At 56.7% G+C, this 25,605-nt stretch overlaps 1 protein-coding gene across 2 annotated transcripts; it reads right to left on the minus strand.

Moving 5' to 3' along the window:
- Positions 1-5,983: 5,983 nt before the first annotated feature.
- On the minus strand, positions 5,984-23,493 carry AMOTL2 (angiomotin like 2). 2 transcript variants are annotated; one of them, XM_027091577.1, is made up of 10 exons: positions 23,301-23,493; positions 19,964-20,758; positions 16,925-17,219; positions 15,741-15,885; positions 15,301-15,393; positions 11,334-11,629; positions 10,245-10,552; positions 9,248-9,465; positions 8,502-8,681; positions 5,984-7,750 (listed from the first exon to the last, which is right to left on the minus strand). In XM_027091577.1, exons 2-10 carry the CDS (start codon positions 20,695-20,697, stop codon positions 7,692-7,694), a joined length of 2,328 nt encoding a protein of 775 aa, XP_026947378.1. In that variant the 5' UTR covers positions 20,698-20,758; positions 23,301-23,493; the 3' UTR covers positions 5,984-7,691. The 2 variants fall into 2 exon arrangements, with proteins under 2 accessions (XP_026947378.1, XP_026947379.1); XM_027091578.1 differs by having other exon boundaries at positions 8,502-8,678; positions 23,301-23,477.
- Positions 23,494-25,605: the final 2,112 nt, after the last annotated feature.

Consider the following 25,605-nt stretch of genomic DNA (forward strand, 5'->3'; position numbering starts at 1 on the left):
TCTTTGCTCAAATGTCACCTTCTCAATAACCACCCCTTTAAAACTGCAACTCTCCCCTTAGCCCCGCTGCCTTACTTTCAACTCCTCATGTCTCTTACATTCGTGTTTCTCCCAAAGCTCTTTTCATCTTCTCACACAATGTGGACCAGCAGCAGGAGAGGACGTGAGTGTAGAAATGGAGAGTAAGCATTTAGAAACTTCTGTACTACAGTACCTATAGATACTTCAGCATCTATGGCAATTCGACATTGCCCTGAAATCCAAATGCAGACTGGAAAAAAATAAACTGGCTTTTTGCCACAGAGGGTTTAAGAATCATTGTTCTAATACACCTATAAAGTTAATTCAGTTTCCTGTTTTTCTCCCCACCATCCCACTGCTGCTTGAATGCAAGCTCCACAGGGCAGGGATTTTGTCTGCTTTGTTCCCCATGTTCTCCTAGGACTAGAATAGCCTGGCACATAGTGGGGGCTTAATTGATATTTGTTGAATACACAAACTGGCAGAGATGGTCTGAGAGGGTGAAGCATCATCAGCTCGACATGGGGTAGGAGGGCAGCAAATGCTCCCTGAGCCCCTTCCTTCCTGGTCTGGCTGTGGGCACAGGGCTCTGGTCTGAAGCCTTGTGAGTTGTTCTTGGGACTCAAGTATCATAGGGCATGGCTGGGAACTGTCATCCTGATACAAAGAATTCCACGTTGCCCCTACCCAGAGGGAGCCCGGGGCTGGCAGGGGCAGGTGGGAGCGGCTGTCTTGGAGGCGGAGGGAGTTTGGTTCTACCAGCTATTCCCATGGCTGGGGCTGGCCGGGGCCCATGTGGCCTGCAGTGCCTGGGCCTGCCTCACGGGCCAGCCATCCTGCAGGGCCGGTTCTGGGCTCACACACCCACGGCCACCTGCTCAGCTACTCCCCTCCACCTCTGCCCAAGCCCTTGGGCTCAACCTCTCCTTCTCTGACCCCAAGACTCCACCCGTAGAATCTCTTTCGTCCTCCCTTAGCTCCAGAATGGTGGGGGTTTGGCTAAGGAGAGGGCATCGGCCCTCTGGCCAAAACATCCTAAGAAGCTACTGTCCAGGAAGTGTTCAGGGCCACTTGTGACCTCAGCATGGGGACAGGAGGAACCTCTGCGTGATTGAAATTATATATTCTTTTTTTTTTTTTTTTTGTGGTACACGGGCCACTGTTGTGGCCTCTCCCGCTGCGGAGCACAGGCTCTGGACGCGCAGGCTCAGCGGCCATGGCTCACGGGCCCAGCCGCTCTGTGGCATGTGGGATCTTCCCGGACCGGGGCACGAACCCATGTCCCCTTCATTGGCACGCGGACTCTCAACCACTGCGCCACCAGGGAAGCCCTAGTCAACACTTTTGACCACCCCTGTGCTTGGCTCAGGATGGGGTATAACAGTAAAAGAGATGGTGGGAACATAAAGGTGTTTGGACACACAATTTGCCTTATTCATCACTGTACCCTCAGTGCCTGCCCCAGTGCTGGGAACATGGTGGGCACTCAATAAGCATCTGTAACACAAATGAATGAATGAATGAATGAATGAATGAAGAGATAGCCCAGTCACTTACAGAGAAATAGGATGGAGTAAAGAGAAGTCAGTCTTGCTGAGTCAGAGAACCCAAGCCTTAGAGAAGAGCTTCTGGGAAGGAGGGCTGTTTTTCTTTATTTTATTTTTCATTTATTTATTTATTTATATGATCACCTCCTTCTTTTCTTTCTCTCTCTCTTTCTCTCTTGGCTGTGTTGGGTATTCGTTGCTGCACGCTGGCTTTCTCTAGTTGCGGTGAGCCGTGGCTACTCTTCGTTGCCGTGAACGGACTTCTCATTGCGGTGGCTTCTCTTGTTGAGGAGCACAGGCTCTAAAGCGCAGGCTCAGTAGTTGTGGCTCACGGGCTTAGTTGCTCCGTGACATGTGGGATCTTCCTGGACCAGGGATTGAACCTGTGTCCACTGCATTGGCAGGTGGATTCTTAACCAGTGCGCCACCAGGGAAGTCCCAAGGGAAGTCCCTTTATTTTAAATTAAAGAAGGTTGCTGTAGTTTTCAGGGTGAACCTCGGCTGTGGCTTCCTCAGTTAATCACTCCATGGTTGTGATTTTGGTATTTTTGCCGCTGATGCAACTCGCTGTGAGGATTTCCACAGCACATTGTGTTGAGCAAGCAAAAGCTGTAGAGGAGAAATGGGGCAGGGCCTCCTGGAGCTGGAAAAGAAGGCCAAATTGATGCAAGAAGAGGCAAAGCAGTGCAGGGAACTGTCCACATTGTTGCTCAACCACACCTGGAATGTGGCCGCAGGTAGGAGTCTTTGGACTCTCAAGAGGCATTTATCTGAGGACAGCTTGTGACATTTGGCCAGCTCAGAATCAAAAGCGGACAGACAGGCCCTGCCACCATCAAGTTGGCATGGCTCTCCAGGGTACCTGGGGAGCTGACTGTCAGATGTCTGTGTGTCCCCGCACCCACCCCAACCCCATGGCCCCACCAAGCTCTGGCTAGGGGGCTGGGGTTTTGCTCGGTGGGTGAGAGCAGGGGTGGACATGGGCCAGCCACGGGTCTGGTCCTCTGCAAGGCCTATTGTCCGGGCTCTGCGGCGACATCTCTCCACCAGACTCCAGGCCTCCTGGTTGTAGGCACCTCTGCCCCAGGGGAAAGAGCTGGGTACCCCAGGTGGGTACCCAGAAGTAGCCACTCCTTGTGTCCTGGGTTGGAGTAACTGCAGCTTCCTTGATCCCCAGCTCCAAGTCTCATCGGAGAGAAACAAGGATGAGCCCAAATTGAATCATGGTGCCTCCCAGGGCACCGTTCGTTTGGACACTTGATGTCGGAAGCCCAGATGCAGACTGACTGAGAGGTTAATGAAGCTTATACCTTGAGGCGCTCCTTTAAACAAGCCCCTTCCAAGACTCTAGACCTCCTTTTGTATTTGCCATTTTGCATTCTTCTTCTTCAAGGGGGACCCCTCAAATGATATAAACTTCAGGTCCCACAACACTGAGCCCACCCCTTGACTCTGTAAAATCTTGAGCAGACAGTGGGTGCCTGGTGGCTCAGCGCTTGTGGGCCTCTTGCCTGAATCTCAGACCAGGACTTCTGCCCCAGCAGCCTGAGGGTCAGATGGCGGAGGGCTCCAGCTCAGAGCAGGCAGTGTCCTCTTTGTGGCCCAGGGTGGGTGTGCTGGAACTGTCGGGCAGGCCCAGTAGAAGGAGACCATCAGCTCTAGGAAGATCAAAGCTTCATCCTGAGAAGAAGGAGCCGACAAGTGTGAATGCACCAGATCGAATAGCACTTCTAATTATGTCCATATGGCCTACTGGCGGGGCGTTTGGTGCTAACCCATGGTTGACCGCCGGCTTAAAATGGATGCTGTGATATAAAATACCCTGAACTGTACACTTTAAAAGGGTGGATTTTATGGTATGTGAATTACATCTCAATAAAAAAAGAAAAAAAAAAAGAAGGCTGAGATCTGGGTTGCTGTGGAGCTGGGTTGCTGGGTCCCAGCTTGGACCTAGACGTGGCGGGCCCATGAAGGCATTGCCTGGTGCCGGGGCTTCTGGGCTGCTTCTTGAGGCATCGGTCACACACAGGGACCAGTGTTCAGGGACTACTATGTCCTGGCCGGGTCCTCACTGAGCTAGGAGACAAGACGGTGGCACTGCAAACAAGGTTCCTGTCCAGCTCAGGTTCCCGGGGCCCGTGGAGGGGCTTCAGCCACTCCTGGGCTACTGGGCCCCACTTTGCTGCCTGCATCTTGGCATTTTTCACCAAACCCTCTGAGCCTGGTACCTGCTCTGCTGGGGCCAGGGGAAGAGTTAACCATTAACCTGGAGGTGAGAGAGAGGAAAGGGCTGGGACAGCGCCCACTGGTTGCCTTCCCGCCCTCTGGGGCAGTGGGGCCCCCTCCTGAGCCGCACTCCCAGCCCTGTTAGCGGAGGCACTGGGTGTGGGCAGGGCAGGCAGAGCAGAGCTGTCCCTCACAGAGGAACTGGGCCTCCAAGCACCCGGCAGAGCCACCTGTGGGACCCAGGGACTGGCCCTCTCGTGGCCCAGGCCCCCTCACCGCGGGTGCCAGGGTACATGGGCAGACACTCCCCTCCCCAGGGCCAGCCCCCAGCACGCCCCCAGCCCAGAGCTTTGTTAGTTAGACTGCACGTCAAATGGCACTGAGAAGCCTACTCAACCCCTTTTCTGAGAGGACATGGCCCCTCATACTCACTGGTGACCCTGTCGCTAGACGCTGTGGTGACCCGGCAAGGACACCAGCCAGAAGATATCGGTGCCCCTCCAGTCCTTCTCTGTGGGGCACACTCAGGCACACACGTGCACATACACATACACAAATGCACATGCACGTGTGTGTGCTGTGCACACTGGTTTCTTCTACCCCCTGGCCTGTGCCAAGGAAATATTAAAGTGACTCTTCATGGACTGGCTCCTGCCAAAGGCACAGATGCTTTGCAAGCCTCCGGCCCAGGTCCTGGGGGTGGGATGGTGCCCTCGTCAGGCCTTACAGCACCAGGTCTGGGCTGCCCTCCAGGGCTCTCTTGGGGGCAGGTGGAGGTGAACAGGAGCCTCGTGGCCAGGCTCTTCTTTGGAGCGCCCTGCCACAGGCGCTGTCGTTTTGGCTGGACACCACATCTTAGCAAATGTCTCTGTGGGCTGGTGTGGCCGAGGGAAGAAGATGGGAGCAGCAGCTTCACTGTTCAGGCCACCTCCGAGGACCAGGCCTGTAACTGAGGAGGGCAACCTAGCCACAGTCCACATAGCAAGTCACAGTCCGGGGCCTGGGAAGATGGGCATCGATGCTGCCCACGTGGTGGGAGGTGGCCTGGAGGGGCTGGGGTGGAGGCGTGGCCACGGGGTGCATTGTGCTGGCCGGGGAATCTGGGGCCCATCGCTATCGCAAAGTAGCTAGAAGGTCCTTGCATGTTCCCAGTTCCTCCACCTGTCTGGCTCCATCTCTTGTGGGCAGGTCGGCCGGCTCGGGAAGCTGATCTCTACGATCCTGCTCGGATACTCATCAACATGGCTGCTGAGTCCCTACACCAGCCCTGAAAATACTTGGCTCACTGCCGTGGAGGTGACCGTTCCCATCACGGGCCTGTCTGGCCGCCCTCTGCCTGGTGGTTGGCTCCTGACTGACAGCCTGATGAGGCTGGTTGTTCCTGACGGGGAACCTCAGTGTGCTGACTGGCTCATGGCAGCAGGGGCTTTGTTTCTGATACAAGGACCCCTGAGATTGAGATGTTTTCTCTTTTGTGGTTTGGAGTGATATGCTTTCCTGGAACTTGGGCAGGGGTGTTGAGGCCACAGCCAGGGAGGGAGGCAGAGCCCAAGATCCTGCCGCACACATGAAGACCCTCTGCAGGGCTCCAGGCAGCACGGCTCCCTGTCTCTTGGATGGTCCCAGACAGGAACTCCATGCTGGACAGGGGGAGGGAAGGGTAAAGCCACCTTTGGACACCCCTTCCTACTGTGGAGTAACCACAGCGTGTGGGCAAACAAAGTCAGTTAGAACAAAGTTACCTGGGGAGGCTGCCCCTCTGCCAGACTCTCCCAGACTGAAATGTTCTCTGGGGAAAGCCAACCACATCCTCATTCCAACCTTGCCCTTAATGCAGCCTCACAAATTCCCAGGACTTGTGGATCCTAGAAGAAATTACACTGTATAGCCTCCTAGCCTTGCAGATAAGGAGGGACCAGCCTTGCCCAAAGGTTTCCCACAATCAGAAAATGGAAACCAGCCTTCACTCCTCTTATATGAGAAATGGCAGTCACCCTGAGCTGGTGGTTTATGGACATGCCCTGGTCAGTGTTTAAGAACCAAGGCGTACAGGAGCATGGGGTGGACGAGTAGGGGTCCAGCTCAGTGCTGAGAGTGGTTGGGGACTATGACACGGGTGGCCCCCCCAAAGTTCCTACCCCCTCTCCTTTCCCTCTCAGTGTAGTCTCTCACCTGTGCAAAGACACCGCTTTTAATTAAATTTTTTTTTTTTATTAAAATACTGTTATACCCAGTGGAATGCAGCAGCAATCCTGGTACAGGGTGGCATAACAAAACAGCCATGTTTACATTTTAAATATTTACGATAACTTAAACATACAGACACACATCATGGTCTTTGGCAGAAAATGTTCACAGCACAAAAAAATACTTTAAAAGAAATACCAAATATTAATCCAAAATATATTAAGTTGTTTTTTTTCTTCCACAATATTTTTTTGCCTTTTTTTCTCTTTTTTCTTTTTTTCTTTGTAAACAATGCATATGAACCAAATGCATTTTTCAGCTTTCAAGAGGGGTAGGGAGATTTAAAAAAATATGCAATTGTCCAGCAAATGCAAATGTTTAAAAAGGAAACTTGAGGAACCATGGGAATAAAATAACACATATAAAACCTAAAAACGGTAAAGGAAAAAAAAAAAAAAACAAAGATTCAAGGAGAACTAAAAACAGTCAAGACAAACTGCTAAAACCCACCAATCGCTCCTGGGGCTGAGCTGGGGGACTCTTTAAGACCAGAAGTCAAAGTCACGGCCACTGGCAGGCTGCCATTGGATGCTTCACTCCAGTTCTCAAGCGCCGGCCCTGCTTCAGGGTGCTGGGCACGGGTGGCTCGAGGAGCCAGCCTCACGGCGCCATGCTGTAACGGGGGCTCCATTCAGAGGACTATCTGAGTCACGTCTCCCAATCCCTCCAGGGTGGGTGGACAGAGACCCTGATGAGAACAAGGCCATGTCTCCAGTTTCCTTTGGGAGAACTGGTGCTGGGAACCCCACCACAGCAGACTTGTGTGGTGGCTCACTTCACCTGGCTCAGGGCTCATAACCAAACTGACAGGATGTCCCAAGGACAGGAGCTGTGGAGCCATTTCAAGAGGCTGGTGATGGTGGTGGTGGGGAGGGTCACGTGGGCATTTCAAAAAGGGTTCAAGATGGGGAAAAAGACAGCCAATATCCCGTGGATCAACTGGATCACGGGCCAAGGGCTTGAGAAGGGGAGATAACTGGGCGGAACCGTGACAGCAGAGATGGGAGCACAGAACGAGGGGACAAATCTGAAGCAGCCCGCTTCAGTCTTCTGTTCCACAAGGAAGGGAATTATATACAAACCGCACAGCGCATCCCAGTCCTTTCCAAGTGAAGGGGTGAGGCTGTGGCCTCAACAGGCCCCACAAGATGCAAGTGTGGGTGAGCCCAAGGAGGCGGTGAGGGGCTGAGGAGGTTGGAGGGACCACACTGAGCCAGGCCTGACTAGTAAACCAGCCCACCTGGCGTCCACGGGCAGCCATCCTTGGCAATCAGCCCCCAAATCAACATATCCTGTCCCCCTCTGCCCGAGTGTCCACTGGGGGTGCAGAAGGGGCTACTCCCTTCTGAGCTTTCGGTTGCTACCCTGGCAGCAAGCCTTGGGCTGCAAGCAGGTTAAGGTCCAGTCCTCATTCCACGTGGGCCCAGGAGGAATGTGGGGCTAAGGAGCAGAGTCTTCTGGGGGCCGGCTCACAGCTCCCCTTCTCCTCTGCAGCATCCTTCCTCAGCTCCTGGGACCAGATGGTCAATGGGAATGAGTGCTGGGCTGGGGGAGGGTGAAGCAGCCTCTGGAGGGGCTGCTGGAATGGCCACGTGGCAGAGGGCAGAGGAGAGCAGGGAGTGGTTCGGAGTCCCCAAGGCACCACCTCCTTCAGATCAGTATCTCCACCATGTCCGACAAGTCCTGGACTCTGGATGTAGCAACAGAATCTGGAGAGATAAGAACACAGGCACATGCCAACGAGCATTACCACACTGCTCTTTTAAATCCTACCACGTTTGAAAGATAGGATCTATCTTCAACAACTTTTCCCAACTCAGCTGCCCAGGTCGCCATAACTTGGCCAACCTAAGCACAAAGCTCTGCTCCCTCTGGGCTCTCGGTCCAGACCACCAGCCTCCAGAGTGGAAGACACAGTTGTTTACAACTTGGAACTGGTCAGAGGGCTTGGAGGGAGGGTGGAGAGCCCCAAGGGAGGGAGGCTGCCGCATTCTTTTCATGCCTGTGGTTTTCTGAGATGGTGAGGCCAGGCAAATATGCAAAGGCTAATGTGAAAGGGAGCAAACACAGTAATGGCATCTTCTCAAATTTCTCCTTCCCGGATTCTTTTTAAACAAAGTCTCCTAACTTGAGTGGAAGGGTAACTCACCAAAGCTCCATTATCTTAGATATTTAGACTGGCAATAAAAGAAGACTTCCAAAGAGAAGATAAAGAGACTCCCAGGTGGATCTGTCTGTAATCAGGGTTTTCAGTTCCCCTATTCATGCATCCAACCAGCTCTCATATGTACTGTGGTGGGCCTCACACCCTGCTCACCCGTCCCTGTGCAGGGCTCCCTGTGGAGTGTGGGCAGTGAGTGGGGCCAGGCCTGGGAATAAAGGGTCAGGGGCCCCAATTCACACCCCAACATGCCTTCAGCCCCGCAGAGAAGTCGGGGGGTTGGGGGGAAGGGGACTTACCCAGCAAGGCTGTCCTCTGGCCACTGCTGCACCCCAGAAGGCCGTCGGGCTCCAGGCCCAGGCAGGCGGCGGCGCTGTCTGGGGGGCTGTCAGTCTGGGTGCTCCCATCCCTGCTCCCATGTTTGGCGTGGGCAGCTAGGGGAGCCTCGGCCACTGGCTCCTCTGCCGGGGCCCTGTCTGCTGGAAAGGCAGGAGGTTCACAGTTATTGCCTTGTCCATAAGGTGGAACCCCCAGGAAGAACACCCCTACTTAACTGTACCTATTAGGGATGCGAATTGCTCTTGATTTGCAAGAACTTCGATTACAACTAAACGCTCCTGTTTCCAAATGGGAATAACTATCAGGTTGGATTGGGTTCCAAAAACTTCGAGTAGAAGAGCCTTTCTTAAAGGGGTGTAGATTAAATCTTAAAACCAGTAGGGACTCTCAGATTTCTGTGGCATCTGCTTAGAAGGGGGAGTGGAAGGGCTGGCCCAGAAGGTACATCTGTACAGGGAGCTCTATTTTTACTTAGATGGTAAGTGGCTGGGGCCAGGGTGGTGGAATTTCCAGAGATGGGGGCTACAGCCTGCCTCTTCACACCAGGGGGACAGCTGTGGGCTGCAGGATCACTGGAGCCAGAGTATAAGCCAGCTTCCCTGGGTAAGGGGCTGGGATGCCCTGGCTCCTCTGAGCCTCAGTTCTGAGAGGAAAGGCCTGAGGACACCCTAGCCTCTGCCTCTGCCGCTTACCCGCCTCCTCTCACCTGCAGCCAGCCGGGCAGGGGCATCCACCTGCCGCTCGCTGGAGGAGAGCCCTTGCCAGCCCTGGGCCCCTGCTGCTGCAGCCACGAAGACAGATGGCACCGACTTGGCGGGCCTCAGGGAGCCCTGGGTGGCCTTGCCAGGATCCTTCCTGGAGCGCTGCTGAAGGACCTTGATCACCGCATCCTTCTCCAGGATCTGGGCGTGGAGCACCTTTAACCTGAGGGGTGAGAGGTCATGCTTGCATCTTCAGACCTACAGATCCAACAGCCCCCATCCTTCCCGCCTTGTAGACGTTGGAGGGAAAGCCTTTCCTACAACCAGGCTGGGCTCTCCTGGCCTTGCAGCAGGGGCAGGAGGGGGCCTTCAGAAATGCCATCACAGCTCTGGAACTGGATGCTCTGAAAATTGCCCATGCGAGAAGTGCTGGGCCCTTCTCACACCAGCAAAGGCAGGTCATCAAGGGGCAGGTCCTGGGTTCATCCAATGACAGCAATGGTACAACCCCTGTCCTGGAGGACCACCCCCAGGGCTGTTGACCAAATGGGCTCAGTCAACGTGCTTGTGCTTTTGAGCCAGGTATAGGTTAAATGGAAATCTTGTGGGGCCTCTGAGATTGTTTTTGGAGAGAAAATACTAGCTACCCCCAGGCCAGGGGCCTCGGCCACATTCCTTCTGGGGGTGGTACATGGTGTGGACTCAGTAGGAAAGTCTTACTCTCTGATTTACATGGGGGAGGGGGAGGGGATAGAGTCCCAGAGCCTTGGATGGCATCCAACAGTGGGGTCTCCTGGGCAGACCAAGGACTTGGTTGGTACCTCTGGGAAAGAATACGTGTATGATGCCAGCTATGCCAAAAGCACGGGGGTCAGCTCAGAAGTAGGAGGGATTGTTAGGCCAGGTGGGGCGAGGGGTGTTTATCACGGATTAAGGATGGGCAGGGACTTGACATCGCCACCCCCCTACCCCCACCCAGGTGCCCGGCCTGTAATGCCCAACCTGCTTTCCATCTCCTGATGCCTGTGGCCGCCGGTGAGCAGGCCCTCGTTGAAGCTGCTGCTGGGCGAGGGCTGGGGGGAGTGCCGGATGAGAGTGGTGTCGCGCTGGGCGGCAGCCGTGGCGGCCGCATCCATGGCAAACTGCCTCATGGCACGTTCCTCCAAATACTTCTGCTCCCACTTGGTCATGTCGGCCTCCAGTGCCAGGACCTGCTCCTCCTTCTCTCGTAGCTGCTCCGACAGCCGCAGGGCACTGAGCTCCGGGGACCCACCGCCGCTACTGCCACCACCGGGGCTGCCTGCCTGCCTCTGCAGAGAGAGGAGCACCGTGGTCAGGGGCGGCAGCTGGGGTGCATCGGCCACAGGTCTTCGCCTCCACAGGAGGACTCTCACCGAGCCTTGGGCTTGGTCAGCCTCCCCTTTGCAGCCCGCTTCCACCCAGAGACAAAGGGGAGGCGTGGGTCCCCGTATCCCCGCCCCAAATCCTGTGGCCAAGGGTGTGAGAAGATCAGGTCTGCCTTTGCAATAGCAACCACATAAATTATCTTCCAATCCGGGAAAGGGGTGCAACTCAATGACACTGGGACAACTGGTGTAAACTAGGACAGAACTGGGCAATCCAGGAGGTCTGGTCACCCTATCTCTGTGGGAAGGGTAAGGTTGGGAGTGGAGACAGAACCCTATCTGGTCTGTAAACACAAGAGCTATTCACATAGTCCGAAGTGAGGATAAAGACTCAGCATCTGGGCGACTATCTTCTCCCAGGATCCTGAGGAGACACACAAGAGGTGGCTAGTCTCCTCCATCAATGCTCCTGAGTGACTTTCTCTAGAGACCAAGTGTGCCAACCTGTGCTGCTGCTGAGGACAGAGGCCCAAGTCTTGAGTCCCCAAGGTCGGCACATGGCCCCGTGGCAAAGCCTCTGCTAAGACTGGTGGCTGGGAGGGGCCTTCAGCAAGGCCGGCACAGATCACCCTGGCTTTCCAAGGGGGCTCTGCCTGGATCTCAGCAGGGGCTCCCGGGGGCTTCAGAGCTGGCCTCCTCTGATGCTGCTCCAGTTCTGCCACCTCCGCGGGTCTTCCCAGCTCACCTGCTGCGCACGCAGGGCCTTGAGTTCCTGCTCCAGGCGCGTCCGCAGCCGTAGCTCCAGCTGCTCACGCTTCTCGCAGGCAGCCTGCAGCTGCCCCAGGGCCTGCTGCAGCCGCTCCACCTTCTCCACGTAGGCCTGCTTCTTCCGCAGCTCCTCCTCGGCTCGTGCCGCCCGGCCCTGGGCATTGCTCAGAGCCTGCTCCAGCAGCTCGGCCCGCCGCCGCTGGTCCTCGATGGCTCCGCGCAGCAGTGCCACCTCCCGCTCCAGCTTCTCCTGCTCCTGCTGCTGCTCGTAGCCTGCAGGGACGGAGAGGGGGGGCCTGGTCAGTGACGGCAGGCACCTCGCTGGCCCCACGGAGCACCCCCCACGTACTGGGCTCTGGGCTGACCACTGCAGCAGCATGACTGCATCTTATCCTCCCCACAACCTACGAGTTAGGTACCCTTAGTAACCCCATTGCATGGGCCAGGAAACTGAGGCTCAGGTTAAGTCATGAGTAAATGAGCGCGCCAGGCCGGGGCCCTTGCAGTAGTCACTGGGCTACACTGCTCCTCTGCTGGGACACGGTCTTGCCAGGAGAGAGCCCCAAACACTGCCCACTTGTGCCAGGTGTCACCATTTCCAAAACACATTCACAGTTCCCCTCGAGCCTCACGGTGACACTAGAGACTGGACCGGTAGGAACTGTGACGCCCATTTGCAGATGAGAAAACGGAGGCTCAGGTGGACTGTCGTGTGGTCATCATTCAAGTGGAAGAATCAAGGAGAGGGGAAGGGACCACCCTGTGCTGCCCCAGGAGCCAGGCACTTATACATCTTATTCCACCAAAGCCTCCAGTAACAGTCCCTTGAGGCAGGATTTGTGACCCCTCAACTTAAAGGGGAGGAAACATAGGAGGTGAATGGTGCTGCCAGGATGGGGACCCAAGTCAGCCTGCCTCTGACGGATCAGGCTGCTTGGCTGTGGTGTGAGGCCCTCACACCTAGAGGGCTCCCGAAGTGGGCTCCAGGGCTCACTCTGTGGACCCAGGCGCCCCTACCCGCAGAGTGTGTGGGCTGCCCGCCTTGCTGGAGGGCAGAGGCTCTGGGGCCTGCCTGGTGGACTCAAAGGCACTCTCTAGGGCAGCACTATCATAGCACGGTGGAGTTTCCTGTCGTAACGGGCTGGTCCTACACCGTGCCAGCCAGTGCGGTAGCCACTAGGCATGCGGGGCTACTGAGCACTGGAAGCGTGGCTAGTGTGAGGGAAGAGCCGAATTCTTCATTTTATTTAATTTTAATTAATTTTAATCTTTGAGCCATCTTTAATCTTTATACCTATCACATAGGAAGTACAAGCTCTGGAACAGACGAGTGAAGGCTTGGGACCTGGCAGGCAGAAGGGAGGATTCATTTACTCAGGGCCCTGGGGCAGAGAGGGAGGACACAGGCGACTGACCCAGGTCAGCTCTGGTTCACGCTGGATTTCAGAAGGCTGGGTCCAGGCTGGCCTCATTCTTTGGGGTGGAGGGAGAAGATGGCAGAGCTCAGTAACACTGAAATTGAGCCTTTCATCCCAAGCTGGCCTGACCCCTGATGGAGTGGAGGGGGCAGGCGGGAGTGCTGACTGGGACTTTGGACCTGGAGGTAGTGACCCCATCCTGGGAGGCTTCACAGAGCCCAACAGCTTACAGAGTTTGCAGGAGGCCTGCATCTCATCCCAGTCTATGATGCCCCCATCTTACAGCCTCAGAATCTGAGGCTCAGTGGGAAGAAACTGCCCAAGGGGGACAGGGCTGGGAGAACCAGGCCTCAGGACTCAAGGCCAGATCCCCAGGGAGGACAGGGTCTGACCTGAGCTGGAGGTCTGTATAGCTTGCCTAGTAGGAAAAGCAGATGGCACTGGCGATAGGGGCCACACTTCCCTACTAGTGTTGACTGACTCCAGAAAAAAGATGAGATCAACCAGAGGCATCTTCCCTGAGAATTCTGGTTTCCCCATGGCTATTGGGAGCAAGGAAGGGCTGCATGGCTTCTGTCAGCCCTTGGGGAGGATCCCCAGGACCCAGCCTTTGGCTTCCAGAAGCTTCCTGCCACCTCACACCTCTAAGGCCCCGGCAGGGGCTGGGAAGCCTGAGCCCTTGGCCATCCCCAGCCACCAGGATAAAACCCTGGGCCTGTCTGGCGGGCAGGGGGCGGGGGCGCTCCCAGGCGGGGTGGCCGCGAATCAGGGAGACAGGGCGAGGGGCCAAGGGCGAGCGAGCAGTGGAGGGAGCAGAAGGCCTTTCCCCCTGGGAAAGCGAGGCCCCACCGGCACGTCCCAGTCCCTTTGTCCCAGTGCCCTCCCTCCTCCCGCAGTGCGGGCGGGCGGGGCGCGGGAGGGAGCGGCGGCGGCGGCGGCGGGGCGGGGCGCAGCGGAACAGCCCGGGCTCAGGAATGCCTGGCATCCAGGTCACCCGCCGCTGCCAGATTAATGGCTCCAGCCCGGAGCCAAGAACAGCCTGGCGCTCGCTCCCCGGGGAGCGGAAACGCCTCCAGGCCGGCCTCCCCCTTCGCCCCTCCCCTGCCCGCTCCCAGAAACCCGCCGGTGACTTCCTTTCTTTGGCAGAGCCCGGCCCCCAAAGTCGGCCCTCTACTACAGGGCGCCCCATTCTACCCGCTTCCAGAAACCCGCCCTCCCCAGACTCCAAACGGGACCCCCGGGGCCGTCCCCTCCCCACCTCCCAGAGACCCTAAGTCATCGCCTCCCGCCAGTACAGCCCCGCCTGCCCCCTGCCCACCCCCACCCCCCAGCCCTTCAGTGCTGGGCTCCTGTCGGCCCTGTCCAGGGCCGAGCCCTCCTTGAGGAGGGAGGTGCTGCCAGCACAGCTCAGCCCTCAAGCTGCCCCTCCACTTCTGGACACCCCCTAAGTATCCAGCTTCAGCACAGCAGGCTTTCTGAATGGGTTCCTCCTTCCTCGAAGCCACCCTCGCCCGGCCACCAGCCGCCCCCACTCCACTCCTTTGCAAACACCCTAACACCACTATAGCACGTAGTAAGAGCATACAGGAGGATTTTAATAAATAACTGCCTCTCTGTCTCTTCTGACTGCTGCAGCTTCTTCCTACTGCTGAGCTCGGGGCTCCCTTTGTCCTCCCTCTTCCCCCAAACTCCCTGCTTGAACCTCCACTTGAGCTATCCTGCTGCTTCTTCACCTGTGGCCTGCTCCCCACCCTGCTACCCCACAGAGCCCTTCTCTCAGGCTGCTGGGGACCTCTCCTCATCTCGCCTCCGGGGCCAGGCCACCCTTGTTGCCTGAAATCCGGGGTGGGAAGACCCTGCTCCTTCCTCAAGCTCACTGCCTCTCTTGACCTCCCTGCCCTGGCACCTTCCTGACCTGTTCCTGCTGTGCTCCACGCCGGCCAGGGGCTCAGCACAGCTGTGCTAGTGAACAAATGAGTGACTGAATGGATGAGTCAACAATGAACTCATCTGTTGTTCAAGAAGCCTCTGACCACCCTCTTTAGGGGATCCTCCTGAGCCCCTTCTTTGGGCTGCCCTGTTGGTTACGCCCCATTTTTGGCTGGTGCCTCCACCTGTTATGGCCCAGCCTCACCATGCTCCCCAGCTTCCCGCATTCCCCCTGGGCACCCCCTGGGAGACTCAGACTCTTCCTTCTCTCTCATCCCACCTGTCTCCAAGGCTCTCTGGCCTCCCCCATGCTTCTGAAGGACACTGAACCGATGGTCAGCACCACAGCTCAGCAAACCACAGCTCCCCAGCTATCCCTCTGGATCCACTGATTTCCCCAATACACAGAGAACCAGATCTTTTTCATCTTCAGAAACTACCCCTCCCCCAGGTCTAGTCCACTGCTGGGTGCGTAGTAGACATTCAGTAAACCCAAGCTCCAAGCATTGCTTTGATAGAGGAGGCCGATCCTCCCTGTGCTGAGGGGCTGTCCTGGCCACACCTCTGGCCAGGCTCCTGAGTGGGACCCCTACTCACTTTGAGCCAGCAACTTGGCCACCATGTCCTGACTGCCTGCCTGCGCTTCCTGTGTCTTGCTTGCCAGGCGCCGGTTTGCAGATTCCAATCTCTCTGTTTCAAATAAAGAAAAGAGGTTTTAAGGAAAAATGTTTGAATACAGGTGAAGCCGCCTGCTGGGGTGTCCCCTCGGTCCTATCTGTCGGGCTGCATTCTCCAAGTTGGGGGTGGGCTCATAGGAAAGCTCCAGGTCATCCTGGGCCACATGGGTGGGAGGTCCATGAGGAGCCCTAAGGTCTAGAACACAGAGACAAGACTCCCCAAGGAGTCTCAGCCTAGTCTCCTTTGAGTCGATTTATACTATTATTGCAGAGGACAGATTCTGAATTATTCCCTAGAACAGTGGGATCAAGCTGTCCGCAGGCACTCCCCACCCCTCCACCTGGGTAAGCCGTCCTCACCTCTCAGATCCCGGTTGAAGTCCTGCAGCCGCCTCATCTCACTGTCCATCTTGTTCCGCATAGTCTTCTCCAGGGCCTCCCGCTTGGAAGAGGCCCTCGTCAGGCTCTCGTGGGCCTCAGAGAGCCGCTGGATTTCGCTCTCCAGCTGCAAGAGGCAGACAGCAGAGCTGAAGGAAGGGGATAGCTCCCAGGGAGGGAGTGGCATCAAGGTCCCCTCCACAGACCCCGGCTGATCTGCTATTCTCCATCAGAAAGGGTGAGAGAGGAGAGGATCAAAAGCCACAGCAAAAAAATCCACCTAGTTCTGGTGGCATGGGCTGCAGCCTGTAGCCTCTAGAGGTGGACCAGACTGCTGGAACAGGCAAGCGAGGGTCCCTTCAACTGTCCCAAGGTCCTGAGCAAACCCAAGGCCAGGATCTCTGGAAGTGGCTGCCTGCAGCGTGACTAAGCGCAGCTTTCTGGGGCCCACTGTCCAGAAAGAAGCATCTTCCTTTTGTCTGGCTTCTACTGAGAAATCTGAGCACAATGGGCCCAGGAGTGGGCACTCAGACTCCAACCACGGTCCGGAGGGTGGACTTATCTTGGACACCACAGGATGGCCTCGGGAGGCCTGAGGCCACCTGCTAAGGCTGAGCGCACAGCTGGTAACCCTTCACTAAGAAGGGAGCACCAGACCCCAGCCTGAGCCGCCTCTGCTTGGAGGATTTGCCTCTCCAGCCACCGCCATCCACCCCAGAGGGCCAGCCTGGCCCTGGCTGCCCCTCCCACTTGGCGGCTGGCAGGTTCCGCACGTGCTCCTCGCTGGCCTATGATTCCAATAAGTCGCTCGTTTTTTCCAAGAGGAGGGGCTTCCTCTGTGGCCAGGGCTGGCCTGGAACAGACTTGCTGTTGTGTGGGGGATACAAAGGGCTCTCTGTGGGAGGTGTCCACGGGAGGGGGTGTGTGCAGGGGAAGGGTGCGAGTGTGAGGGAGCCGTGAATGGGCTCTTTCTAATCACCATTGGGCAGCAACAGCTCATGCTCCAGGCCTGCTGTGCCGGCTGCTCCCCAGCTGTCTGGAGTCAGCCAGGGAGGCTGCACGAGGGATGGGGGCGGGGACTGAGGGACGGCTGAGAAGCCCAGCCAGGCCAGCCCCGTCGGGGTCCCTTCTTCCCCCTGCCCCTCCGAGGCCCCAGCAGGGCCTACCTTCTCGATGCGGCCGGTCTTCTCCGCCGAGCTCTCCAGCTCCCTCTTCAGCCTCTCGTTGTCCCTCTGCAGCCTGGCATTCTCCCTCAGCACAGTCTCCATCTGGGCCAGGTGGGCACTGCCCGAGGAGGCCTGGGTACTTGGGGCCTCCAACCCTGGTAGGCTGAGGGAGCCTAGCGGGCCCTGGCTGAGGGGAGCCGGGGATGGGGCCGGGGGGTGCTCCTGGGGCTGCTGCAGGTACTGGTACTGCTGCCGCTGCTGGAGGAACACAGGGGGCACCTGGGCCTGCAGGATCCTGGGGAACAGAAGAGTAGGTGCTCAGAGACCGAGAAACCACCCCGAGTCGCGCCAGCCCTCTTGGGCAGACAGCCTCCCCACAGCGTGAGGCAGCGACTGGTGGGGAAGGCCTTTCCACATGGCGTCCCCAAGACCTTCAAGGGCCAGGGGAGCAGGGCTGGAGGGGATTAACATGAGCATGCTTATTTCATGCCCAGCCTCACTGTGGCCAAGGCCCTGGGGATCAGCCTGAGCAGTCCTAGCAACCCGAGCTCAAAGAAGAGATCTTGAAAAGTGCACTCCTGACCCTTCTCATCAATAGAAGGCTCTTTCTGAGTGTGGAGGTCACATCCATCATGACTGAACACACAAACTTCCAGGCCCCTGGGCCACTTGGTGTCTGTTCCGGCCCCTGGTGTCAGGCCCTGCGCTCACACGCACTTTTTCTCCCTCCTATTTTGGGTCCCGTCACCCCTTGAAGAAACATTTTTAGAAGACTGCGGCTAAGGTTAGAGCGGCGAGACAGATGTCAGGGGTAGAGTCTGGGCTCCAGAGTCTGACAAAATAGGCATTCAAACTCCGGCTCCAGCGTTTAAGCCCATGGTGCGGCAGGACTCCGCTCAATCATGAAAGCAAGGTTCTCAGCCTCAAGGGGGTTTGTGAGGGCTACATTTGCCTGGCAGAGTGCTGGGCCTGCAGTGGGCGTTCCCACAATGATGGCTGGTTGCGGGCCAGCTGGGGGAAGCTTCCATCCTCCGTCTCTCCTAGTGGAGACCGCAGCTTACTCTCTGCTCAAAGAGTAAATGTGACCCAAACACTGGATTTTCTGGGGCGTAGTGGTTGCCTCAGGACTATGACAATAGCCTGAGTTTAGGGACAATGTCCTACTGGTATAACGTCAGCCTCAGGGCCCCATGTCAAGGGAAGGAGCAGAGAGTCACAGAGCCTTTCTGGGGCCTTGTGGCTTTAAGTGTAAAAGAGCTGATGGCCTCAGTTTCACCAGGAACTTTCCCAAGTCCTGGAAGCCCCACATGAGTCCATCACCTCAGCACCTATGCCTGCCCTTCCCCTCATCCCTCCCCTTCATCCTTCCCCCTCCAGACTCCGGGCTCCCCTGCCCCTCTTATGACCCTAGGCTATAAGGACAGTCCCTGCCCCCAGTTCCCAGAAAGCAAGCCTCAGCGGATCAGCCAAAGGAGAGGCGGGCAGATGTATTTCTCTTACTGCCTAAGGTAGAGCTTCCAGTGAGAGCCGAGAGTCCCCATTGGAATGTGCAAACTCTCCCTGTGCTGCTAAATGTGGCATCTTGGGGTTGCTTCTTGAACTTGCTCCCCCTGCCCTGGGCCAGGCAGACACAAATGGCATTCTTTGGGGATGACTTGGCTCCAAGAAAGAATACAGCCTCCTTTCCTTCACACTTGCTCTCCCTTCCCCTTGTTCGCCCCTCCCCCTCCCTCTTTTTTTGTTCTCCTGCAAACAGTCTACTTCCTTTCCACGATATTATCTTTTCCTGACAGGGCTCAATAAGGCTGGTCCAAGAGAAGAAACCACGACTAAGCTTCCGAAACTCTCCCAGGACGGAGCCCTGAGAAAGGAGATAAGGTGGGGGGGCCTGGGAGGTGGAGGGTGGCGAAAACCCACAGGCTCCATCTTCTGGTCCCTTCATTCCAAGCTATCACGTCACTCATTTCTCGAGAGCTAAGAAAGCCATCTTTCCCGGGAAAGGGCACACAGTGGGAAAGTGGGTGACTAAATGAGGACTCAGCAGGCACGAAGAGAACCAGACTTGGACCTTGGGCCATCAGAGGAAGAGGGAGTCTGCAAACCTTCAGGCTCCTCTGGTGGGGCTTCCTGGACCCCTGTGCGGGGGAGATGCAGGGCGTGTGAAAAGGGCGTGTGTCAGCTTCTCAGGAGAAGGTGCGGAGCCAAGCGATAGCCTCATTTCTAGGAACCCTATTTCTGCAAACTATCTGGGCTTCCTGCCCCTCCCGGGCATCCCTGCTTCCATTCTAGCCTCTAGAATCCATTCTCTACATGCAGCAGAGGAATCGTTTTAAAAAGGTAAGCCAAATTGCATCCTCTAAAGGCTTCCCTTCACACTGAGAATCAAACACTAAGCCCTCCCCGCAGCAGCCTCTCCGGAGCCTCCACAGAAAGGGGCTCACCTGGACCAGGAATCCTCTCCCACTCCAGGCTCCACCCACATGGACCACACAGAAAAACATGAAAGGAAATGAATGGTAGGGACAGGGCAGCTCCCGCCCCGGTGTAGGAGCGGGGAGAGGTCCCTAAGGAGGCCATCTGGTCCTTTCTTCCTGCCTACAGTTAGGAATGCCTCCCAGTAATCACAGAAAGCAAACATGTCCACTTGTTCTTAGAAACCTCCAGAGAAGGAGGTTCCACCTTCTTCCCACTTAACTTGGAAACAGTTTGGCAATGATTCCCAACCCTTGTCTTTGCAAGTTCTTTCTGAAACCCAACCTTTAACCCCCTGCTGTAATTCATAGCCTCTGAAAACCCTAGTTACTCAACTGCCACAGACAATTAGACAATGGTGTCCACCTCCAAATTAAAGCAAGGGATGCCGCTAAGTTCTCATGTGACCCTGGCTAAATCCCTCTTTTCTTCCAGCATTAGCTCCCATCTTGGGAGGGAGGGGGTATCATCGGCCTTCCTCTGGAGCTCGCCAGGATTCTGGAGGCTCTTCACCCTGGGAGAACTACGCTGGAAGCCAAGAGCTTGAAGACCGAGGTGGGCAGTTACCTTACTTCCGCATGCTGGAAGTGCGGGCTGCCACGGGTGCGGTACCGCGGGTCGGTGACAGCGGAGGTGGTCTCATGAGCTAGCACGATGTGTGGGTACTGAGGTGGAGGTCCGCGGGGCTCCGGGCCCTCTGCAGGGGCGCCCCTGGGCAGGGGTCCCTGCTGGTTGCGGGCCAGCTGGGGGAAGCTGTGGGAGGCGCTCATGTGGCTGGGGGTACGGGCCCCGTTCCTCTCCAGGGACAGCTGCAGGAGCCGCTCGCTCAGGGAGCGCACGTGCCCGTGCCTCAGCTCACGCAGGGCCTCATCCTGCCTCCGAATGCCACCCGGGGCCCCGCGGGGATCCCGGTCCCCCATATGTGGCTGGGGCCCCGCCTGCTGGGCCGCATAGTACTGCGAGTGGGCTTTGGCCTCCTCATAGGTGGGCAGCTCCTCGCCCTTGCCAGGCTGTGGGCACAGCCGGTAGAGGCTGTTCTCTGCCAGGTGGGTCTCGGTGCCCTGGTGCTCCTGGCCCTGGGGCTCCTGCCTTGTGGCCTGCTGCAGCACCTGACTGTCCTCGGGGGCCACGATCTCCAGGGGGGCCTGGGGGCTCCCTGTGCCCCCAGCCCCAGCCCCACCCCGTAGGGCCTGCTGCTGGATGGCCAGCAGCGTGCGGGTCTCGGTCAGGTTGCCATAGCGCAGCTGCTCCTGGATGAGGCGGTGCAGGACCGTACCCGAGGAGTCCTCCAGTGTCCTCATGCTTCCTGGGCTTGCACACAACCGCCTGGACAAAGGCCAGCGGCACCTGGCCCCAGAGCACCTGGGAGGAGAGAAAGAAGACCACTCAGTGGGAGCACATGGGAAAGGGGGGGACTTTCCATTACTGTCTGGTCAAAGGCATGATGGTAAAGAGCAAGGCTATGGAGGGGCACACAAGCCTGGGTTCAACTGCCAATGCTGCCATCTACTGATTAAGGCAAGTCACTTAACTTCTGAGCCTCAGTTTCTCCATCGGAAATATGAAGGAATAATGCTAGCCTCACGGAGTTGAGAATTAAAACAGGCAATGGCTGTTGAGCTCCTGGTGTACTGTAAATCCCTGGCAAAGGACTGCCATTATAATCATATTCATGGAGACTTACTGTGCCTAGAGAAAAACACCAGTAACCTAGACACCAGGAACCTTGGCCTCCTGCAGTCAGCTTCCCATCAAAGAGCCTGATGAGCGACTCTAGCGCAGGCCTAATTCAGCTCTAACCACTGAGCATTCCAGTCCAGGGGTGGACAGGGCCCCAGTTTATTGGCAGGTGATAAAGAATGATTCCAGCCTGGTAGAAGCCGTAGGCAAACAGCCCCCAGGACCGTCTAGGATGAAGCATGCCTGAGTGCCGGCCTTGGCACAGCTAACTCACCACCCTTTACTCTGCTGAGCCTTCCCTGTCATGGGATGACCTTGGCAGTCACTCTGCAAGGTGAACAGGAAGAAGGAAAAAATGCATCTGGATTGGTGAATAAGGGATGAAAGAGAGACTATAATAGGACAATGGTTTTGTGAGATGAGGCAAAAAGGTGCCACCCATCAAGGTTTGTGGGCCAGTCACATAGTCTGTGCGCTGACAGTAAGTGCTCCAGGTAAAAAGAAAGGGTGGCACGATGTCTTCGATTTTATGATTACCACCCCCAGCTACACACACACTTGCTCCTTGGATGTGCCCTGATGGCCCTCTAGGCACGCAGGGGATGATGGGCCATCAGCATCTTGACATTGGTAACACCACTTGAGCCGACTGAAGAAGGAAGGGAGCGAGCGGGGAGGCTCTTGGCTGCAGGAACCTGGGGCTGGGGGCTCTGAGCCTAAACTGCAGGGAGATAATATCTCCTGCGGAAGGTGTTCCCTTCTGAGCCTGGGCTCCCAGTGGCTCATGGCCTGGAAGGCTGCCCACCTCACCCAGCTTCCTTTCCACAGCCTCCTCTACCACAGACCTCCAAACTGGGATTCAGGGAAGACCAAACAAAACCCACACCTCCGGAGGTCCTGTGTGCACGGGAGGACAGTAGGAGGAACGCAGCCCCTCCTCTGCCCCAAAACTAGCCCCAGTGCCCTGCTCAAGTTAGGGCTTGGCCAACTGGCAGAGCAGCCATTCCACTCCCTCCTCCCAGCTGCCCAAAACCGGGGAGAGGGAGATGCGTCTGGAGGGTACTCTGTATTCATCCTTCCTGGCACCCCCTCATTCCCCCCGCCCCAAACACACAAGGACGGGAGATGCAAGACTCTAGAGCTACCCGAGGCAAAACAAACCGGAATCAATTCTCCCTAGCGTTTCATCCACGGGGCATTCCTAAGTTAATCACTGTCTGGGCTGACTGCAGCCGAGGAGGACCGGAGAATGCAGCTTTCCGGACAGATTCCAGGCCCTCTCCCCACCAACAGTGTGCCTGGGTGCAGGGAACACCTCCCGCGCCTCTCATCCCGCGTTTGTCCCGGTCAAGACCCTTGGATGCACATCCTTTCAGCTGAGCCGTTACTAAAATCTGCTCCCGCGACCCGGGCCGTGCACCCCTGCTGTACTAGCGCGCCCAGGTCTCTGAAACACCCTCTTCTAAGCAAGCACGCAACTCCGGCCTTTGCCTGGGCTCACGCGCGCCTAAGGAACCAAAGCGAGGGTCTCTAGTCAGACCGCACCTCATCCCGCCCTACCCGGACTCCTGGCTGACTACGAGCACCCGGTGGCCGCCGCTGCGCCGGGAGCTGGGTGGACGACGGTAGCCAGTGGTCCGGAGAGGTCTTTAAGCGTCGTGGAGCCGCCTCCCTCCCTCCCTCCCGAGCCCTCTTTGTTTTCCAAATGCTCCAGCGCTGACGTCAGCGGGCTGGACGGCAAGCTGCATTCTTTCTAAGTGAGAGCCAGACCGTGGCTCAAGAGAGGATTTTCCAAGGAAGACAAAGAGGAATTCTTGGGCTAGTTGGGGGGCAAAGACACCTGTAACCCCTACCTAACCAAATCAGCCCCCAGGGCGCTGCAAACTGAGCTCCAAGCGGCGCCTTCCGCCCAGATCCGCATCCCCTGGCATCCCCTCTTCCCGACCCGCGACCCCAAACACCCACTACGTTCTCCCCAGAGGCTGCCCCCCTCCTCCAGCCCCAGCAGACCCGCGCGCCTTCGAGAGACACCCCCGGGCGGAGCGGTCCTTGCCCTGCTTCGTGGCTGCCGGGAAAGGCGCGCTGTGCCTTGGAGGACGCTGGGTCCGCTCCGCTCCCGCTCCCGCTCCCGGAAAAGCCCAGGCTGCGGCGGGGCTCGGGCTTCGACTGGGGCGAGTCTCTGCGGCCCCGCGCGCTCCCCAAAGCGCCGAGAGCCCTTCCTTACCGCAGCGGCCCGCGGGTGCTCGGCGCTGTCAGACCCGACGACCCGGCCCGGCCCGGCTCGGCTCAGCGCGGCGGCTGAGGTGTGCTCTCGGCCGTAGCGCCGACGCTCTGGCCGCTTGGGCCCCAGCACGCAGCCCCAGGGTCGGGCAGCGCCGGAGGCGGCTGCTATGCCAGGAATGTGAGAGTTTCAGGTTCCCCCTCGGGATCAAAGCGAACCACAAATAACCTCGCAGCGCGCCGCCCTCCTCCGCCCTCCGCCTCCTCCCACCCCCTCCTCCCCGCTCCCGCCTTCCTCCGGGGAGGCGGCGCTGAGGACCCGGAGGCCGCGGCCTCCTGGACTCGCGGCGACCCTTCCCGGCCTGCACCCCCTGCTCTGCCTTCGGAGCTGCTGGGGACTGAGTCCAACTTGGCCCCTGACCTCCTGCAACCACGTCCCTGCCTTCCTCTCTCCTCCAGCTCCATTGGCCGGACGACACAGAGGGCTATACATCGCATGCCCCCGAGGGACTCCGGGTGTTGCTTCGGGACGTGGTTGGGGGTGAGGGGGCTTGGGGTGTGTGTGTGTGTGTGTGTGTGTGTGTGTGTGTGTGTGTGTGTGTGTGTGTGTGTGTGTGTGTGTGTGGTGTACGGGGAGGGAGGACTGCGAGGGGGCTTGGGGTGTGTGTGTGTGTGTGTGTGTGTGTGTGTGTGTGTGTGTGTGTTGTGTACGGGGAGGGAGGACTGCAAAGATGTCCCTATCTGCGTGGCTGAACCTTGCCCCCAGGGAAGAGATGACTCTTGCTTCCAGCCCTAAGCCTCGCTGGTTGTCGCCGGCGGCAACCTTCGAATTGCACTTTTCTTGTTTACAAACACCTTCGCCAGCTCTTTTCGGATCTGTCTCTACAGGAAGGGTGAATCTGGGTTGAAAAACCTGGTTAATTTGATCCACTTAACTAGCTGAATCACCCGCCGCCAGGGGCTTTGTCCAGTTCTTCCCAAAGAAGTTAGTAAGGAGCAGCCCTTTACGGAAAGCGCGCACCGTGCTTCCTGGGCCTGGTCGTCCCATCTAGCCCTTCCAGTTATCCTCCCAGGGATTTCTGTTATCACCCGTGTTTTATAAATGAGGGGTCACACAGAGAGTGATGAAGCCAGGTAGCCAGCGGGCTGCAGTTTCTCATTCCCAGAACTTTTCGGCAGCCACCAGAATCCAGGTTCCCTAGGTGGACAGGGAAGGCCCTGGGAGCCCTCCTCTCTTCATCTGCCCTCTCTCTGTTCTGGTTTCTTCATTTCCGTCCACAACCCTGCCAGCCAGGAGCCCTCCCTTGTGTCCACTTCTGCTGCTTCTGCTGTTCCCCCTCTGGATGGAATTCTGGCCTCTGCCCCTGGGACCCTTCCTCCCCAGCCTTTGCACTAGGCTGGTCCATCTGTGCCGGTGGAAACCCCCCTTTCTGAAAGCCTGCTCTGATAGATCCTCCTGGGCCCTCACCACACTGGGCCTCTCAACACCTCCATGTGTGAGGCCCAGGCCCCTGTCCATCCTGAGAATGAGGGCTGACTTCCAGCCCTGACTGGGTCCTCTCCACCTCCCCTCACGGTGGAGTTTGCAATTGCGAGATTCACTGGAAGGGACTGGGACAAGAAAACTTGGTAAGTTCAAAGAGCTGTTTACTAGCCAGGGACATTGTTAATTTTTAATAAAACCCTCCCCCAAAATGTGTGTATGTGTGTGTGATTTACTTGGAAGCCAAATATTGTGTTTCAAACACAGGAGTACCTCGTTTCAGTGTGTTATGCTTTACTGCACTTCACAGATACTGCATTTTTCACAGATTGAAGGTTTGTGGTAACCTTTCATTGAGCAAGTCTATCAATCAACACCATTTTTTCCAGCCGCATTTGAGCACTTTCTGTCTCTGTGTCACGTTTTGGTAATTCTAGCAATATTTCAAATTTTTTTCATTTTTATTATATTTGTTATGGAAATGTGTGATTTTTGATGTTACTATTTCACAAAGATTATGACTTGCTGAAGGCTCAGATGATGAGCAATAGAGTATTTTTTAATTAAGGTGCGTACATTGTTATTTTAGACATAATGCTATTGCACGCTTAATAGACTGCAGTATACTGGAAACATAATTTTTATATGCCCTGGGAAACCAAAAAATTTGTGTGACTTGCTTTATTGCAATATTCACTTTATTGTGGTGGTCTGGAATTGAACCTGCAGTATCTTCAAGGTATTCCTGAAGTGATTGGCTAAGACAAATGAGAAAATAAGTCATTAGTGTCAAGTTAGGGGCTATTTGGTCATCCAAGGACCACCT

This window comes from Aethalodelphis obliquidens, unplaced genomic scaffold, assembly GCF_003676395.1.
Source record: "Aethalodelphis obliquidens isolate GAN/ISIS:26980383/991018 unplaced genomic scaffold, ASM367639v1 scaffold72, whole genome shotgun sequence".
In the NCBI taxonomy this organism is placed as follows: Eukaryota; Metazoa; Chordata; class Mammalia; order Artiodactyla; family Delphinidae; genus Aethalodelphis; species Aethalodelphis obliquidens.

Bases quoted from the DNA above. Each gene is read 5' to 3' on its own strand.
- AMOTL2 (XM_027091577.1), bottom strand. From the start codon at position 20,697: ATGAGGACACTGGAGGACTCCTCGGGTACGGTCCTGCACCGCCTCATC. The intron at 15,394-15,740 runs GTGAGGACGGCT...TATTTGAAACAG, and splicing joins CTTCAACCGGGATCTGAGAG to AGAGATTGGAATCTGCAAAC. The intron at 11,630-15,300 runs GTGAGTAGGGGT...CCGTCCCTGCAG, and splicing joins GGCCAAGTTGCTGGCTCAAA to GCTACGAGCAGCAGCAGGAG.